This window comes from Cucumis sativus, chromosome 1 (assembly GCF_000004075.3).
Source record: "Cucumis sativus cultivar 9930 chromosome 1, Cucumber_9930_V3, whole genome shotgun sequence".
In the NCBI taxonomy this organism is placed as follows: Eukaryota; Viridiplantae; Streptophyta; class Magnoliopsida; order Cucurbitales; family Cucurbitaceae; genus Cucumis; species Cucumis sativus.
The window spans coordinates 27,623,397-27,642,965 of NC_026655.2; the positions used below are offsets into that span (position 1 = coordinate 27,623,397).

The 19,569-nt window shown below is 31.6% G+C and overlaps 3 protein-coding genes across 9 annotated transcripts; 2 read left to right on the plus strand and 1 right to left on the minus strand.

Annotated features, from left to right (window-relative positions):
- Positions 1 to 716: 716 nt before the first annotated feature.
- Positions 717 to 2,054, plus strand: LOC101211081 (cytochrome c-type biogenesis protein CcmE homolog, mitochondrial). The gene has a single exon (XM_004138977.3). It carries the CDS (start codon positions 984 to 986, stop codon positions 1,761 to 1,763), a length of 780 nt encoding a protein of 259 aa, XP_004139025.1. The 5' UTR covers positions 717 to 983; the 3' UTR covers positions 1,764 to 2,054.
- Positions 2,055 to 10,768: 8,714 nt separating this feature from the next.
- On the plus strand, positions 10,769 to 13,619 carry LOC101211329 (zinc finger A20 and AN1 domain-containing stress-associated protein 4). Of its 2 annotated transcripts, XM_031880285.1 has the most exons (4): positions 10,801 to 10,970; positions 11,098 to 11,165; positions 12,075 to 12,145; positions 12,734 to 13,619. In XM_031880285.1, exon 4 carries the CDS (start codon positions 12,746 to 12,748, stop codon positions 13,262 to 13,264), a length of 519 nt encoding a protein of 172 aa, XP_031736145.1. In that variant the 5' UTR covers positions 10,801 to 10,970; positions 11,098 to 11,165; positions 12,075 to 12,145; positions 12,734 to 12,745; the 3' UTR covers positions 13,265 to 13,619. The 2 variants fall into 2 exon arrangements, with proteins under 2 accessions (XP_011660127.1, XP_031736145.1); XM_011661825.2 differs by lacking the exon at positions 12,075 to 12,145 and having other exon boundaries at positions 10,769 to 10,970.
- Positions 13,620 to 14,729: 1,110 nt separating this feature from the next.
- Positions 14,730 to 18,597, minus strand: LOC101211742 (protein slowmo homolog). Of its 6 annotated transcripts, none has more exons than XM_011661829.2 (5): positions 18,240 to 18,597; positions 18,066 to 18,117; positions 17,910 to 17,987; positions 17,220 to 17,289; positions 14,730 to 15,582 (listed from the first exon to the last, which is right to left on the minus strand). In XM_011661829.2, the coding sequence occupies exon 5, from the start codon at positions 15,565 to 15,567 to the stop codon at positions 15,010 to 15,012; it is 558 nt and encodes a 185-aa protein (XP_011660131.1). In that variant the 5' UTR covers positions 15,568 to 15,582; positions 17,220 to 17,289; positions 17,910 to 17,987; positions 18,066 to 18,117; positions 18,240 to 18,597; the 3' UTR covers positions 14,730 to 15,009. The 6 variants fall into 6 exon arrangements, with proteins under 6 accessions (XP_011660131.1, XP_011660130.1, XP_031735993.1 ...); XM_011661828.2 differs by having other exon boundaries at positions 14,730 to 15,606; XM_031880133.1 differs by lacking the exon at positions 18,066 to 18,117 and having other exon boundaries at positions 14,730 to 15,606.
- Between the last annotated feature and the right edge of the window lie 972 nt (positions 18,598 to 19,569).

The window sequence follows — 19,569 nt, forward strand, 5'->3', positions numbered from 1 at the left end:
TGAAACCTATAGTGATTTTAACATTGAAAAGTACACAAACTAAACGAATATATAGTATAACCTTTTACAAAATTTGATGGTGTTTATTATCAGCTGGGTTTGATTCTTTACCTTTTTTAAGACCACTTTTGTTGCACAACAACTACTCCTTTTCACATCATTATTTTTAATGATAGAAAGTTAGAATTCCAAATCTTTAAAAATACGACCATTCACTAATATTTGACTCGTATTCTAAAATTTGTAGAAATAGCAAAACTTAAGTCCAACACGAGATTCACTATTGATATATACACTTTATTTATCTGACACTTGATATACCTTTAATATACACTAAATATTCTTACTTAAAAAAATGTTTAGATGTTTCATATTTCTATATATTTAGAAATCGTTTGGAATAAAAGATATCTAAGTAAATATTATTAACTATCAAAGAGTCTTCAATTAACTACATTAAACACTATTTCAAAACTTTCAATAATTTGTCACCTTATCAATTTTTATAATTGTCTACACAGTAAACACATACATGTTAACCTAAACTAAAATAATTTACACACAAACACAAGTTATTCTAATCAAAGTATAATAATTAACTTACCCAATAAAAATGATCATAAATCAGTTTAGCATTAAAGTTGAATGAACTTGTTTTTATAGTTTTGTTTGAATATGAAGTCAGTAAAATGTTAGACTTGATTGAAAAAGAAAATCATTTTATTGAGGAGAAAGTTGATTGATTTTCCAAAAAGTCGAGTTCTTTGTCATTCACCAAAAGCAAAAATTTCAATTTTCCATTTTAATTCAACGTTTGGTTCCACAAAGGAAGAAGAAAATTTTCCATCCGGTCTCTTCTCCACGGTGTTCCGTTTGCTCCTCTCACCCGTCTTTGATTTTGATTTTCCGAATCCTTTACCAAAACCCTAAACCCTTTCAAACCCAAATCCAAATTCTGTTTTCAGCCTTCAATCAGTTCTCCAATGGCTACAAATCTTGCTCTCCGACTCCGATCACGCCTCCTTTTGCAATCTTCATCTCGTTTCCGCACCACTTTTCATCAATTTCAATCCCCCCACATCCCCAAATCTTCCCCTCTCATCACCTCTGCACTTTCCGATCTTCGTCGAATTCCCAATAACCCCATCTTCAATCTCTCTGGATTTCGCTTCTTCTCAACTGCACGGCGGAATCTGACCCGTCCCAAGCACGTCGATATCGGAGCTCGTGCCAGGCAACTCCAGACGCGGCGGCTCTGGACCTACGCTCTGACTTTCAGCTGCATCGCGGGATTTGTCGTCATCGTTCTCAGTAATTTTCAAGAGCATCTGATGTTCTATGTGACACCCACCGATGCGCTGGAGAAATTCTCTGCGAATCCCTCAAAGAACAAGTTTCGTCTCGGTGGTTTGGTACTTGAAGGCAGTGTAACGCATCCAGCATCGTCTTCTCAGATGGAGTTTGTGATAACGGATTTGATTACTGATATGTTGGTTCGACATCAAGGGTCGTTGCCGGATTTGTTTAGAGAGGGGCATTCGGTGGTGGTGGAAGGTTTCCTTAAGCCATTTACCGATGAGATAAGGAATGAGATCTCTACGAAGAGTGTTTCGGGAAAAGCGAGAAGTGAGAAATATTATTTTTCGGCTATTGAGGTTTTGGCAAAGCATGATGAGAAGTATATGCCGGCGGAGGTTGCGGCGGCAATAGAGAAGAACAGGAAGAAGATCGAGGAAGGAGAATTGGGGGTGAACCACGCTTGATTCAATGGGTACAATTGTTCTAAATTATTTTTTCCCCCTGATATTTGTTTCAGTATACATACAACAATATCTTTGGAGAACATGATGAATTGTTGTACTCTATAGTTAGAACTTGCTTAATCAAAATTCTTGTGAGGTAGTATATCCTTTGGGTAGGGTGAGAGCAATTGATTTTGTTTGAATTTGAGGCATCTGGTCTGACCTACATCTCAATTTTTCCTTGTAATACCAAAATCTTTGGAGATTCCTTATAACATTGAATAAAATGAAATTACTGATGGATGTTATGTCTTTTTCTTACAATTTCCTTTTCATTTTTGAACTGGTTTCTTTATTCTCATATTCAGATCATATGTAAGCATCCTTTTATTCTGACAAACCACCAGAGAGTGAAGGTTGTATGCAATTATCCTTGCATTCAGATGTCCTAATTTATAATCGAAAATTATTGATACACGATGAGAAAACGTCTAGCATAATTTATATATTCAGATGTATTTCAGTGTATTTAATACTTTTTGGTGATATACAAATTCTTATAGTATGTCGTTAGAGTGGTGTATTGTTGTATCCTTGTCACTTTTTTTCCCTCTTGTGTGTATGTTTATGGTTTTTTACTTTCTAGACTATGGGCAGTGTTTTGAAAAGCCATCTCGGGCATGCGCCTATGCTCAAGGGGTGGCTCACAAAATAAGGCACACGCCTTTTGTGAAGCCCCAAGGCTCAAAGCCCTGGGCTTTGGGGCTTTTTCATTTCTTTTAAAATCAGTAATAATTAAAGGTTTTCCTTCTTTAATAACTAAAAGAATCAGGTTTACTAAATGCAAAAATTCTTGTATTTAATATTTTTATATGTAGTGCACCTTAATAAAAAAAAAATAATAATAAAAAAAAAAACTGCGCCTCTCTGTGCACCTTGGGCCTGTTACGCCTTGGGCATTTAAAAACACTGATTATGGGGTTGGAAAAGTGAATGGTTGGTTTGCAAAGGAGAGAACCTCAGTTTCACCATCTTTCTAATTTTGTCTTTACTTCGGCTTATCTAGCATTTTTTACCAGTATGATCTATAAATGGTTCTTATATATGGCTTTTCAATGGGGCACTATTTGTGGTATAGTTTTTACATTTTTATCTATTTCTCTATATATGGTTATGGAAATTCTTTTTGTCATGAAATGGTATACTTTAGATTTTGTTTTGAACCTTCTCTTCTATTTGCTCTAGTTTGGTCACTTGTTTCTATTTTTATTTTTATTTTTGCCTTCGTAAGAGAGTTTCCCACCAGCTTCTTTCATGTAAGGTCTCACATATTTATCTAATTTCTTATTGGCCTATGAAAGAAATTACCTTGAATAATTTGGCAAAAGAGTTTCAAAAGAGGAATTCGTTTGAAAATTCAGTTTCACTAGGTTCCATAACTTCATATTGCTGAGAATATGTTGTATTGATAGTCAGACATGCTAACGATGGCTGGGTACGAGTCAAAATTGTGCTCTTTTAATGGCCTTACAGAGCTTTCACTTCAATTTCTGTTACCATTTAATGCTATCAGTTCAGATTGAAGAGTATTTTTAATCATTATTTTAAGCTTTATTGGATGTTTGGTTTTTCCTCTTTTGATATTGCTTGCTGCATTAGATCCTATCGACAAAATAATAATTTGAAATAATCCTATACGTGGCTCTCAGGCATCAGGTTTCGGTCTCTCTTTCTTAAACACAAAAATTGATTTTAACGCAAGATTCTGAAAATTAGTGGTTGAAACTTGAAAGGCCCGTTGTTCTCCTCTTGCACTTTATCTTTACGTTCAGCTGTGCCTATTGAAAATGATGTGCTTTCTTTTTCTGAAAGTTACTCATCTCCTTATTTTATGCATTGTTTGAGCAACAATAGATAGATAGATAGACTGATAGAAGTGATTGAACTTAGATTCATACTGTTGTATACTCCTCTGACTCAAGTGGGTTGCATTATTTTATCTATTACATGTTTTAGAACCTTGATTACCAATATATGTTTCTCTAGGGTCTTATGATTGTAGCTAATCATCTTGACTCTCAAGACACTTGCTGGTAATTGCGAAATTTTGATTTAGTTTAATGGTATTTATTGATAGTAAACCTCTAATGATTACCGATTAGATCCTTTAGGGAGTTCCTATTCTTCTGTTTGGTGATTTCAACTTCAGTACTGCATTGTTTGGTTTGTTGGAACTTTGACAGAAACTCTTTTCTTCTCTTTATAATTGTTCTTTGTTAGCACTACCAGATTCCTATCTGAGTGTTATCATCCTCTGAAACATATTTTTCTTTTTGGAGAAACTCAATGTCAAGAACAATTCTTTATTGACAATACCCCTGAGGTTACAGACCAAAAGCATGTAGAATCATGCCCCAAATATATGGCCAAAAATAAACAAAAAATAGTGCCAGTACAATGACAACAACACATACATACAAAACATATAAAACCAATCATACTGATCAATGAGAAAGCAGGAAGATCTTGTATCTAATGCAAGAGAAGCACAACGAGGGAGATGAACATTGATAGCAGAATTCCACCATTTGAAAACGTCACCTGAAATCCAGTCCCAGCATCCATAGCAGGTAATGGTGCAAGTCCTGCACCGTCTTGAGCTCTGGCCACTGCAAGCAGGAGCACCAGAGTCACCACAAACAGCCACTTCGCCCTGTGAATGCTGAATCCTGCCATTGATGTCTGCACAGAAAACTCGAATTGAAGGTAATATATCAAATTGCTGCCGGAGATAGGAGTGAGAGAACCAATATTTATACAAGCATATGGGAGATGAATTAGAGATTAAATTGTTAGTGATTCATGAATTTGAGTTAATTGATTGTGATGTTGCTTCTTAGATGGCTTACAGCTCCATTTGAAGATGACATGTCAGCTTACATTGCTGCTCACAGGGCCCTATAATGTCTCTCCCACAGCTAACTTGAGTAATTTTGTGGTATCAGGTAAGCATTTTTGTGTTTCTTGTGTTTTGCTCCTCATTTAATGCCACTCTACCTTAGTACTTCTTTCCTTTTAATTAAACTTTACTTAATAATGGCCAGTGAACTTTGTATTCATCTTTTTGATTTTATTGCTTTAGATATTATTGAATGTAAATAGAATCTTTTTGTACCATGTTTTTTGGTTTGCAGCTTCAGTATAGTTGTTACTAGATTTGGAAGGTGCTGAAAACGCAAAGCTTAATCTCAATCCACTAGGGTAAATAAAACCTTGCATTGAGTCTAATACCAATTTTAACATTTCATCGTAATCCTTATTACCTTCTGGTCTCTTAAACAAACCATTAAAGTCCGTCAAGTTTTAGTTCAAAACTATACTCTTCATGTGTTTGGTAGTGTATTAATTTGACCATTGCATTTTGAAAGATGCGTATGTCTATCTCATATTTGCTCACCCAAACGCCCAGTTACACGTTGATACGTAACAAATTTTTCGTTCCAAGTTTTTTTTAATAGATTTCTCTTTGTTATTGAAGGGGATGCCTGGAAAGTTGTACAAAACTATTGCTCTTTTGTCTGATTTTTTTCTTCTTTTTGTTTTGATATTTGAGCTTTTAACACTTTAGGAGGCGTTTCGAGTGCAAAGCGAGGAATTGTAAAAAATAACAGATTTGACAAAATATTTATAATATATAGCAAAATTTCAGATTCTATCGTTAATAGATGTTGATATACTTCTCTAAGGGACATTGATAGAAGTCTATCATTTTTTAATCTAAAAATTTACTATATCTTGTGAATATTTTAATTTGTTTTGTTATTTTTATAAATGTCTCTTTTTTAAAAACATAATTTAAACTATAACTTCTACCCATTTAATTCACATGCTATCAAATTTTATAATATAATCTCTTTTGTAGAAATTGATATGTGATTTTTGTTTTTTTAATTATGTTATTTATTTAATAAATCTTAATAAATAAATAAATATGTATATTTATTGGTTTTGATATTTAGATTTTACTGGGTTACTTTTTGTCGTAACTCTTTTGAAAAAAATCATAGTTTTTTAATAGGAGCATTTTAAAAATAGAAAGATAAATTAAAATATTTAAAGTTATAGCAAAATTTTAGATTTTATTACTAATAATCTTTTATTACTATAGCATATCAATGACTATCATCTGGAGTGAAATAAAGAATAGATCTGTCAGTATTTGGACCAGAAACCATAATCAAACTATGTTCATTGATTTTACCTAGATTTTGATAATGGACCAGTTGCAATTTTCCGGCTTTTTTGCTTCTAAATAGGACTAAATCGAATATTGGTATTCTACGATAATTGAGTGAAAAAGAAGGAATTTTCATGATTTCTTGCTACTTTATAGGCCCAAAACCTAGCATTTTCTTGTATTTCCCTCCGTCTTCAATCTAGCTCTTCAATCTAGCAGATTCATAATTCTTCTTGAATTCGAGTTATTCAATCAGAATTCTTCTTTCATTATCGTTAGATTTTATTACTGATAATCTTGTATCACTATAGCATATCAATAACAGAATTTGTTATAGGTTGTAAATATTTTTTAAAATTCTCATTTTTAATATCATAATATTAAAATAAACTAGTGTTTTAATCTTGAATTTATTTATTGAAAAATTATAATTTTTTTTCAAGTTATATTTTAGAAATAAAAAAGATCATAAAGTTTGAATTTTAATTTTTATTTAAATGGTAACACTTTTTTCAAAATGGTAGTTTTTAAATTTGAAAGATAATTCTATGTATTTGAGGCAGTTAAATTGACCCTCGGAAAAAAATGAAAAATGTTAAACTAAATAAGTGATTTCCATCCATATAGCTTAAATAAATATACTATATATATATATATATATATATATATATATATATGTATATGTAGTACAAAGAGAAGAATGCAAATGAAGTTCATTTTATATGTATATACACACACTAGTATTATCCTCTAAACTCTAATTTTAAATACAAGAAAAAGAAAAAGAGATCATTATAAAAAGATAACTTAATAATGATAATAATAATTTAGAAAAAACATCATAAAGGAAGAGAGACTATTATTGTTGTTAAGTTAGAGACTATTTGGAATAACTTTAAAAAATGTTTCTCTAAAATATATTTTTATTTAAAATCTATTGATAAAATCTTACGTTAATTTTGAAAAATGTTTCTCTAAATTCATTTATCACTCCCTGAGTTTTTAATGTTTTCTTCTCTAGGTACTAATCAAGTTCCAGACTTTCCTTGAGCATCTCGCCACTGATTGTAGATTTCTTTTTGCCTTGTATGGTTGTATATTCATATTTTGAGTCCATTATGAGGTTAGCTAGGAACGGTGACGGTTGTGTTAAGGAATGCACTTTTAAGAAAAGTGTTGTTGGGTGTAATCCTTGTAACTATCCTTAAGATCGTATTTAAACTTTGTTTGGGAGTCGGGATTATTTTCGATGAGTGTGTTGTGAGATACACTCGATGACATTTGTGTTTGAAAAGCATAGAAGTGTGATTTTCTTTCTTTTTCAAGTTTGGCTAACCTATATTTAAGGGAAGAAGTTGCCGAAATTTCGGTAGAATTTCACAATGTGTTCCATAGAAGTTAAGTTGGAAAAAGTTGTTTTAAAAAGTGTTTTCATAAAACGTAGAACAAAGTGTGACATCTATCAATACTTATAGTAGTGATGGAAACTTAATACAAATTTATCATTGATAGAGGTTGATAAATGTCAATCAATGATAGGTACAGATAGAAGGTTATCAATGAGTATTAGTAATAATAACTGTACAAAAAGATACAAAGGTGTTGGCATTTCGACACAACTCATCATCCGACTTCTTCCACTTCACTTTCATTCTTTCCTCTTGATTCACGTTCACATTTCACAGTCTCAATCAATAAACCAATAGAAATTCATAATCAAAGACAATACCCAACAATGGAAAAAGAAGAACCACCTAACTATTGAAGAAGAAAAACCTAACTACTGAAATTAATACATAATTGATTTTGTATTAATTTCAATTACATTCTCTTTTTCTTGTTTCTGGAAAAGAGTGAACTATCGCTATTTTATCCTTCCATGACGGCAATCCATATCCATACCCACAACTGTTCATCAATTCTTCCCCTATTAGTTCTTTTTTTCTTTTAACATGCTTCCTATGTTTCTTTTACACCTTCCAGTTATGGTTATTGATCATTATTTTCTAATCTGTTCTTATTTAGAACCGTAATATCCAATTGTGTTTAGTTTAGTCAAAGAAAAAAAATGAAAGATACCATTGATGAAGAAGAAGAAAAGAAGCCGCGCGTGAAAATGAAAAAATGGACTATAGAAATCTAAATATATTACGAACATTAGATGTCAATTAATCACATACATTATTTATATATTTCATTTAGAGTATGTAGACTTTTTTCGTCTTTTAAATGTTTTATACCGTGTAAATATTTTGTAGTTTGTTATATTTTAAAATAGACCTCTTAAATTAGTATATGTTATTTTGTTGAGAAAACTTACAAATAAATTAGAAAACTATAACAATTTAGAAAAATACGAATTAAAAAAACAACAAATATGATACATAAGTTTAAAAAATTATGTAGATTTGTGACAATCTCATAGTAGAAATTCTAAAGAAAACAAATACACACTTATCAAGTATTCTCAAACATTTTTTTAAAAATAAATATAGTTATTTAACGAGGATATTTTGTTTGGTTCGTGATTGATTTTCATTTTTATATTTTCAAAAACAAAAAATACACCAAACATAAAAAGAAATAGCTCTTGAAATAGACAATTTTAAAAAACAATTAATTGTAGTTTTATTTTTATTTTGTTAACATGAGATACTCTATTCCATTTTCAAATTTAGTTCGAGCACAAATTTTTAATTTTTAATTCAATATTTTAAAAGTTTAAATTGAAACAAAAAAGTGTTTTCAAATAGGATGAAAAGAATTTTCATTTTTATTTTGTGTTTAATTCCTTATCTTCTAATACAATTTTAGAATCTCTTACGAAACAAAAGCTAAATATTGTAGGCATGTTCAATAGAGTTTTTAATTCTCGTATTTTGTTTTCGTTTCTCATTTTTTAAGAAACATACGTGTTTGATAACCATTTTCGTTTCTTATTTATAAAATTTTAAGAAACACTTAATTAAAATTGTGCCAAAAATGGAGAAATTATTGCTCTTAATTATGATTCCATTTTATTCTATTTCCACAGTAACATAAGTTGTTTAGTTGGCTCAATCAATGGAGATTATGCCTATATTCATTTTTTTGCTTGTTTTGGTTTAATTTCCAACTTTGATCTTTTTTTTTTTATTTCTTTCTTTTTTATATATATTTATTAACTTGTTTTATTATTATTTTTCTAAAATTTAGATAAATATAATAAAAGTTTTTTTTATTTTTGGTAAATTTACATAAATATAATAAAAGTAGCGTATAACAATTTAAGAAAAGTTTACACAAAATCGTACAAGAGACATTTCCCTGCATGGTTTACGACCTGTCATCCTTACTATTCTTAAAGGCTTATAAAGTGAAAGTTCTACCAACACGAGTTCTTTTAAGTCTTTCTTCACATAACTTTCATGTGAAGTGGTGTATCCATGATTAACAACATAAATCATATGTAGGAGGGCACAATTAACAAAAAATAATTGTAGTGAATATGTTTTGAATCCAAGACCTTGAAATTTCAAAGGGGGCACAATCACTATACCAAAGACAGAATATAATAAAAAAAAACGCATTTTTTAAGATATATTGTAATTTTGCACTTCAAAATTAATATTAAAATACAAAAATCAGGAATGTGAGGGAGACACATGCCTCCCTGGCTCCTTAATAGATCCGTCCATGTTCATGTCCTCAGGATCCCTCTCATTCAGATATGGTACCGGTTCATTCATGTCTCCCTCCTATTCTCGGGCGTTACAAGATCGTTTAGACTGGGTACAAATTTGTTTTTCATGAGTGTAATCGATTAGTCGTAGAAATATTTTTGTTATTTCACGTTGTGAGTTTTTTTCTTTTTCAAAATTGTGTTATACAGTGTAAATATTTTTGCACTTTATTCTATTTTTTTTAAAAAAAATCCTTTATTAATTTTTAATAGTTCTTAATTCATTTTTTCCTTCCTTCGTTAATTTTTCATATTTATATGTTATTATAACCTTTCAAATTTAAATTGTGAATATATTTATTTAAATATTTTCTAAATTTTAAACTATAAATTTCACATTTGCAAAGTGCATGTATATATATATATATATATATATGTGTTATTTTAAATTTAAATTTATTATTTTTAGTACCACCATAATTATTTAGAATTTTACATTATATAATTTCTTTTTACTAAGGTAATCATTTATGTTATCTTAATATTTTACGACTACAACAATTATCTAATAATATAATTGAGTTGAATTTGAGTCAAAGACGATAAATGAATTGAATGATAAATAATATTTCAAATCAAATTTAAACAACATATATGCTTAATAAAAATGATTGTATTGTAGTTATTAATTTTACACAGTAGTATTTATATGTACTCGACGATGTTAATGTTTTATAATTATTTTTCTATATTTTAATGAATTCTATATATTTTAATTTTTATATAATTAAATTATCTTTAAACTAAAAATTAAGCAAAATATTAAAGAAAACACACACAAAAAACAAAAAAACAAAATATATTTTCAAAAGAAATTTTTTTTGCTTCTTTTTCTAAAAAAGAGAGAACAGAAATAATTATCAAATGTAGTACCATTTCTTATTTTTTAAAAAAAATAAAAAAATAGAAAACGAAAACGTCGTCAAACGAGCTCGTAAGAAAACGTCGTCAAACGAGCTCGTAAGAAGATTCTCAGTAAGTCAATAAAAAATCAACATAATTTTAATTGTTGTGAGAGAGGAAGGATAGTTTTATTTATTTTATCCTTTTAAAAAATGTAATTAAGAGTAGAAATGAAAAGATGAAATTAGATATTAAAAAAGAAAAAGTTGGGTTCTCGTGGTCGCCATCAATCAGTAGCCACAGTTGTTGTTCCCTCCGGAGAAATTCAGCCAATTCGAAAATGGAGATGACGACGCATCACACAAACACATAGTTCTCTCTTTCTTCCCTTCTTCTACCTTCCCCTCATTCACTTTCTTCTTCTACGGTTAGGGTTTCCAATCCCCTTTCTCTTTCCTTTCCAATTTTTTGCATCCTTCTTTTTTTTTCTTGGTTTCTCTTAATTTTATTCCTTTTTTTTTTCTTTTTTAAATTTCTCCTTTGAATTACTACAGGGGTTTGCTTGCACGCCAATTTCATCTTGAAGATCGATCGAAAACCCTTGTTTTTAAGGGTTAAAGGGGTATGATAATTTCTTTTTTCCTCTTCTATGCCTGTCTTGCAACGTTTCTACTGATTGAATAACTAGATATGTGTTGGTATACATGTTTGAATATGGATGTTATTTATGAGCCTAGTGCTGGAAGTATTGATATATGTGTGTGTGTGTGTTAGGATTGTTTCACTCTTGAATTTTGATTGTTTAATGCGGACTCTGTGGGTTGTTGATGGTATACTGATCGAGGCTCCGTTAGAGATGATTTGGGAAGTGTTTAATTTTTCATTGTAGATTTGGATTTTTTAAATCATAGTTGGTTGGTGTCATTTTTCTGTTATGAGTTTATGTTTTTATGAGTACATGAGCCATTTGATTATGGTTCAGTTGTGGATTCAAGCATCCTTTTGTTGTTATTTTTATAACCCACGACATGTTTTGGGATCGAAGGTTGATTGGGATGGATAATCTGTTGCTTTGGAGTTAAGATTAAATTTTTTTTAAAAAAATTTCTGATGAGTATTGTATGAATTTTTTATTTAACTCAAGAGTGTTCAAGATATGAAGACTGGGGATTGGTGGCATGAAACTATAGGAGCATTGTTGGAATTTGTTTTTATCTCTATAGTTATCAATTAAATTGAGGTCTTCTTGGTTTTTAGCTTTTGATAGTTATGCTGGTTTTCTCACAATTCTTTACCAGTCTTCATCTTTCCTAATAAACACTTGAATTTTTAGCCCAAAAAAATATATTATTTTTATAGTTTTTAAAACGTGGCTTGGTGTTTGAAAACACTCCGAAAAAGTAGATAACAAAACAAAGAAATTGATTGATGGAATTAGTGTTTTAATGTTTAATTTTCAAAAACCACAAACTCAAAACCAAACGATGATCAAATGGCGCCTAAATCTCTTGATTCTTTTGGTCATCTTTAGGTATCTTGGTTTCTGCTGTTGATGTTGGAAAGACAATTCGTGGATAAGATGTGAATCTCTTTCGATACGAAGTTTTGTACCAATCTTAGGACAACCTTTTATGGCTACTTGTTCATACTTTTCTTCTCTTCTATTATTTATGATTTAAACCTCGTTGCAAGTTTTATTCTTCCTCAAATTCCAATTTATAATTTGTATAGTTTCTCCATTTTCCAGACTTGTAGTTAATGGCATCTGTGTGACCTATGAATGAGATTAGCCTAAGAATTATTCTTTACCTTTCCATACCCCTAATTAATTTATAATTTGTATAGTTTCTCCATTTTCCAGACTTGTAGTTAATGGCATCTGTGTGACCTATGAATGAGATTAGCCTAAGAATTATTCTTTACCTTTCCATACCCCTAATTAATTGCATTACCGGTACCTCAAACATGCATAAATAACATTCTGTGTTCATTGTCATATGTATGGTATAGAATTTGATATCCTCGAGCTCGTACTAGTAATAGCAGCTGTATTTGATATCAATCATGGCATCATCCTGATTCCTAGTACAGTCTACCTATTGAATGAAATTATGTGTAGTTTTAAGCATGTGTATCTGTCTGTTTCCCACCCAAAAGGAAAAGAAACAAATTAATGTAAATGTGTTGCAGGAGATTGATAAGATGGAACATGACGAGGCAAGCTGTCAAGCTCCCCCTGAGGGTCCCTTTCTATGCATCAACAACTGTGGCTTCTTCGGAAGTGCAGCTACTATGAATATGTGTTCTAAGTGCCACAAGGACTTGATGTTGAAACAAGAACAGGCTAAACTGAGTGCTTCGACTCTTGGAAGTATCATGAATGGATCATCTAGTTCTAACCAAAATGAAACCTTTGCCACCGCTAGTGTGGATGAGCCAGTTAGCTTGGTGGAGCCTAAGATCACGTCAATGCAGGCATCCCCCATGGTTGTTTCTGATGAGAACAGTGGAGCGAAGCCAAAGAACAGGCCTGGACGTTGCAACAGTTGTAACAAGCGAGTTGGATTAATGGGATTTGACTGTCGTTGTGGTAACATCTTCTGCGCCGTTCATCGTTACTCTGACAAACACAATTGCCCCTTCGATTACCGCACTTCTGCTCAGGATGCAATTGCTAAAGCCAACCCGATTGTGAAGGCAGAGAAGCTTGATAAGATCTAAGTGCAAATCAGGCTAAAGGTGGGTTCGAACCCTTATAATGTGTTGATCATTGTCATCATCATCGCCTAGATGATTTCTGCTTTGCTGCATGCATATCTTGTAACCTGTTGTGTATTGTTATATTTGGAGGGGAGGGTATGGCAAAATCGTTGCATCTTTGCATCTTTGCAGTCTGAAAGAAAATGTAGGAAGGCAGTAGGCCGGTTTCGTTATTTTTCTTGTTCTTACAACGGTTTAAAGTTATCAACATTAGCGTGTTACGTTACTGTATCGTCATAAAGTGTCTTGAGGAATACATATATGAATGCATGCTGTCCTTGTTTGATTTGTTTATGAGCATCAGTTGCACTCTAAATTGTTAACTGAGTGTGAATTTTCTTCTCGGACATCTTTACATGGTTGCCTCAATCCGAATCAATAACAAATAAATTGGTGTGGTTAATCAGATTGATTCAAATGACGGTAGTATTGTAATGTAATCACTAGTTCTTAATCTTGGTACGTGATAATTTCTACTAATGCTATACTTATAGCAGTAATAAAAACCTGCTTTGGTATTAATGATGAGAAGTTTGTGTGTAATTTTACGTCTGTATATTTTAGATATCTTAGAAGAAAAAAAACATCATTCACCAATTAATTTGCTCATTGGGATGTAGAAATGAATGGATTGATTGAACTTCATGTTGTTGCTTTGTTTTATTTGAAATTTTTATATATCAAAATATTCAAAGCCTATTTTAATCCTTTTAAGAGTTTGCTGTTATTATTATTATTTTATTATAACACCCAAAAACCTTATTTTTATTTCTAATAACAAAGTATAACCAAATTGATCAAAACTCCATTACATAAATTTTATTATATTTTATAAATAGTTTTCTCAACAATTTTTCAAAAAGTTTTTTTATTATTATTATTTTATTTGAAAAAAAAGTAAAAACTTAAACTAAAAAATTAAGGAGAAACAAGCAAAAATTTCAAATACATCAAACTGAGAATGAAATCAGTAATTAAACAGAAAAATGTGGAAATCAATAGTTCTGTTAACTCCTTCCCTTCCGTCCCTTGAATGCTAAAATAGAAAATTAGCAACACTAAATAAAAAGGAATACTAATGCAAATTGTGAAACACAACCAGAATTCTTAAGAATTTATAAAAGGCTAACGTACATTTACTTATAAAGCATGAAAGTTCTTTTATCTTTTCTTTAAAAAAAATGAAAACACAACAAAATAGTTGCAAACCATTTGAAACAAATCAGTTAACTTCTTGTTTAAAAATATTCACCAATTCAAAAAAATCAGCATGAAGTCAATTTTGTTTGAAACATCACTTTCAGCCATTGCTCAAACTTTTGCAATACTAAAATATGAACAAAAATAGAACAGATCTGAAGCTTTTTTCCTACAGATGGAACGAAACAACAGCAGAATATCATAGCTGATGCTGCCAGAGAGCACATGAAAAAAAAGTACATATTCTGTAAGCATATTTATTAGAGGTTATGAGGAAAATCAAGGTCATTTTACAAGCAATCAACTAAAAGCTGGAAGATGACAGGAAACATCAATAGTACATGATGCTCTATAATTAAATCTCATCTTATCAAAACTTGGGACGAGTTCTAATATGATGCTTTCTGCTTCTCCATGAGAATTATTTTGGCATAAAACACCTTGTCTCTGGAAATATTCTTATCGATCCCTTTGAACCGGTGCATAACAGGGAGAGGAAGTAAAAGTTAGATTGCGAATCCACTTGATTCTGCTTCAAGATACTTACAAATCCTCTCCATCACTTCTCTACCTTTGGCACTGTTTTGGACAAACTTCTCGGCACACCGTTGCTCCACTTTTTCAGCCATCGATGCCAGTGCTGACAATGGCTTGATTTGAATACTAGTCTCCTGTTTGCAAATAGTCCATCCGTTCGGATTTTCTGGGTGAGGTTCGTACCTAATTTTTTCAACCACTTCTATGAATTTCTGGAGACTAATATTCCGAGTGGTGAGTTGCATTGATTGTGACCGAGCATCTACGACAGTAGATTCAACACAATGGCAAATATCCTGACCAACAATTTTACGGACAAACCATGGTCCAGGGGCATGGATGGTGATAGCACGAGTTGTATATAGCTTCCCAGATTCAGCATCTACCTTTCTGTTCAAGGTATCAACTTCAAGAATATGTGACAATGTACGCTTGTTTTCAGGATCGGCAAATTTACGCCAAGATGCACAAGTTACCCGTTCCCACGGGTGCTTGTAAGTGTACTCCTGAGAGTATGCTTTAACCATTACGCTGTTCTCAGACTGCCAAAAGCAAAGTTAACTAGTCTGCATATGAACAAACCGCTAAATTAAATGTACACCTACTAGTTCAGCAGAGAAGGAATGGAAAAGGGAAAATAAAAACATCAATGAAGATAATGAATATGTACCAGACGTTAAAATCAGGACAGAAGAGAGCACATACAATGTAACATTGATAAAAAAATAATAAACCCTATACATCATCTAAGACAGCAACAAGGAAAAACTAAAGAACTTGGGCATCACCGGTGCATAAGTCAAATAAATGGGAACAGTAAAATTTTATTTGATCAAACCACCAAAAGTTATTTAAAATTCATAATAGTTCATTCGCAGAAACAGATTTTATAGTCAAATTGTAGTTTTCCCTGTAACTCAACACATTTTCTGAAGGGAGGTGTTGGCGTGTTGCTTCTAATAATCATTCGTGTAGTTCTGTTCTTTCACTATTTGTCCAATACATTCATTCAAGTGATTCTCATTTTTAGAGAATAAATAAAGTACCAAACTGAACAATTGTTTCAGATCAATCCAAATAATGATATGGTACAAAAAATGTTATCCATTCTTCGAACAGCAACAAAAAAAAATCCACAGTAAAACATGAAAATAGTTTTGAAACCTAAGATGCAAGGAACATAGTTAACAAACTTGAAGATTTTGTGAATCTAACACCGTGCCACACTACTCATGTTATTTTCTCACTAATAAACATCAACAGTTGTTTGTAGGGACATGTGAAAATATAACGCAACAAATCAACTTGGCTTTGACTTTTAAGGGTAGTTTAACACAAGACAGTCTTCCAACTGCATCTAGCCATTAGAAGAGAGAAAACATTGGTAATAAAAACTGAAGTAGGAAAACGGGGAAAAAGAGAAAAGGGAAACATATCTTCACCAATTTAACAACCGAAAGAGGAAGAGAAAAAAAAAGAAAAAGAAAAAGAGGACATCACTTCTAGATTTTGAGAATCTAACACCATGCCACACTGTTCAAATTCCCATTATGTTATTTCTCGCTAATCAATATGGATAGTTCTTTGTTAAAACTTGTGCAAATATACCATAACAAATCAACTTAACTTTGACTTTTAAGGGTAGTTTAACACAAAGACACTTTTGAAACAGCATCTGGCCATCACAAGTGATAAAACTGTGATAACAAAAACTGAAGTAGAAAAGGGGGGGGGGGGGGGGGGGGGGGGGGAACAGGTGTTTTCAACAATTTATCAAGCTCAAACCAAATGGCAAATACACTAAGTCAAAAATTTGCAAGTAAAACTGTACAACAAACAGTGATCCATCAAAAGAAGTGGCAGTCATCCATATAATTCTTTTCAGTTTTTTTCACCCACTCTCAATAACCACAATTCCATCCTTTGAATTTGAAGAGAGGAAATACAAAACTGGTCCAGTTTCCAGTTTCACAGGCAGCTAGCGCAGGTAGTTGAGAATTCAAATCATTGCTGGGTGGGTGCATATGAGAATCGCAATCTCAACAGCAATTACACAGAAATCCAAAGAAAGCAGTATAAAGGTAAGAAAACAAAAGCCCTAAAGATGAGCTTAACAAAATGGAATCAAAACCCATGTCACAGAAAGAGCTAAAGAGATGAAAGAAAAAAAAAAGTTCACCTGAGAAATTGAAGATGATGGGGTTCGTCAGCGGCAGGAGAAGGCAGTTCCAATGGGTCAAGATCTCAACCTTCAAAATCAAAATCAACAAAAAAGGAAAGAAAATTTCTTGGTAAATCAAAGGTTTGAGCAAGAAGAAAATCATATTAATTGGAGAGACTTCAAATAAAGGGTTTAGTGTTTTTATGACAAAATTGTCTGTCACACCTCGTTCTGGTTTTTCCACACTAACCTAGATTGAGGCATGAAAGTACCAATCAAAAACTGAAAACACATTTTTTATAAAATTCAAGCCATACAAATTCTTAAAATGATGAAGAGTAAACACATCATTTAAGTATTAATTAAAACACGAATAAAGAAGTTTAAGCAAAGGTAGTTTCAAAGCCATATCATAAAATAACACATATATAGATTCTACATAGAAAGCTTGAAAATGAACTACTAGCCATCAATAACGCAATCCCCGGGATAATAAACTTTTCCAACTTCAGATTGACTTGAAAACAATGATTGGGGTTACTAAGTAAACATTACATGGCAAGATGACACAACAATCTCCAAAACACTTCATTATGACAACTCAAGCTATCGATCTTTAAGTATGGTGAACAATGCTTTAGAATTCTCCAAGTCTCCAATCTTGTGGTAATGTCATGTCAAAACTAAATGGATATTCACGAAACTTACCCAAAATCTTATCGAACACTTATCAAAGTAGCCTTAATTCCAATGCACAGCACTCGAACAACCTTCTAAGTTCGAAATCTAGCATCCAATACCATAGATTATTCTACATTAGTACCAAACTTAGATGGGTGCTCGTCACCCGGCTTAGAATCTTACCCAACGCGTGCCAAAACACTCAATTTCGCATTTCCTAACGGCTGGACAGCAGCTAAAATCTCCCAAGAACCCAAATGTAACATCAAAATGTAATGGATATTGGAAAATAAAATCCGAAACTTAATGGGTAGTCGAAAATCTTCCAGAAATCCAACTGAAACAAATAAATTTTACCCCAAATCTTAGATTCCGTGTGAGATAGCCGGAAAAGAACGAGGCTACTGACGATTCGGCTAGCGGGATGACGGCGAAAGATGGTTAGGTGTTGAACGGCTCGACTGACGACGAAATCCGTGGAGGAAGTCGGAGAGAGCGACGCCGATCAAGGCCGGTTGACCCTTGAAATCGGCCTGAAGAGTTGCGGTGCAGCGTGGTGATCGTCGTCCGGTGAGTCGAGCGGCGCAACGGAGGTCGGATTTCGGTGGGCGGTTGAAGAACGATAGAGAGGAAGTTGAGGTGAGAGAGTTTGGAGAGGGGAGCTGTTGCATAGCACGAAGAAGACGAAGAAGAACTCTTCTTTCTCCGTATTATTATTTCCCTTTCTTTTATTTAAGAATAAATAAACAATTAAAGGAAAAGACTATAATACCCCCTCCAATCTTAAAACTAAACTTCTCTTTTGTCTTTTTCTTAATTCTTTCTAACCTTTTAATTGTAATTTTGTCAATTTTGAAACGTTAAATAAAAATTCAAAAAAAAGATTGTAAAGTCACGTAACTTATTAAATTAATTAACAATAAATATCTAAATTATGTTCTCATTCTACAGATTTAATTACGCTATATGAATCTTACATGTCATTCTCTCACGTTTGTGATAAAAGTCTATGGTAACAGATTTTACAAATCATTCTTCGTATTAATTTGAAAATCACAAAATATTATCGTCAAAATTTAGGATAAAAAACTTACTTTCGTTGACGTTTCTGAATTTACAAACCACCGAATTTAGGACACCACTTGGATGAAATTGGTTTGTTGGGAAGAGCAAAATACTTTTTTTCTTAATTGAAAACGGTCTTATTCGTGATATTTATAACTTTATTTCCTTTTTGGAATAGGAAAAAGAGTTGGTGATAAGAGTGTGATTCTATTAATTTAAAAAACATTAAATTAATAGATATTTCAAATCTACTAATCTATTAACCACTAATCAATCGGTTAATAATTAATTAAATCATATTTCATTTAAATCTTATTTAAATGAATATATGCATGATATCTTATAGATTTATATTAATATAATTAATTAAATCATATTTAATTAATATTTAATTTAAATCCTAATATCTTACAGATTTATATTAATTTAATTAAATAAAAGTAAATTATTAATTAATTCTCCAATTAAATTAATTGCTAAATTAAATATCTTATATTAAAATAAATTTGAATCATATTCAAATATATGTTTTTCTCATAACCAATAATTTAAATTTAAATCCAGTTCACATTAAATTAATATTTAAACTCATTCAAATATTTTATCTCTCATAAATTAATTT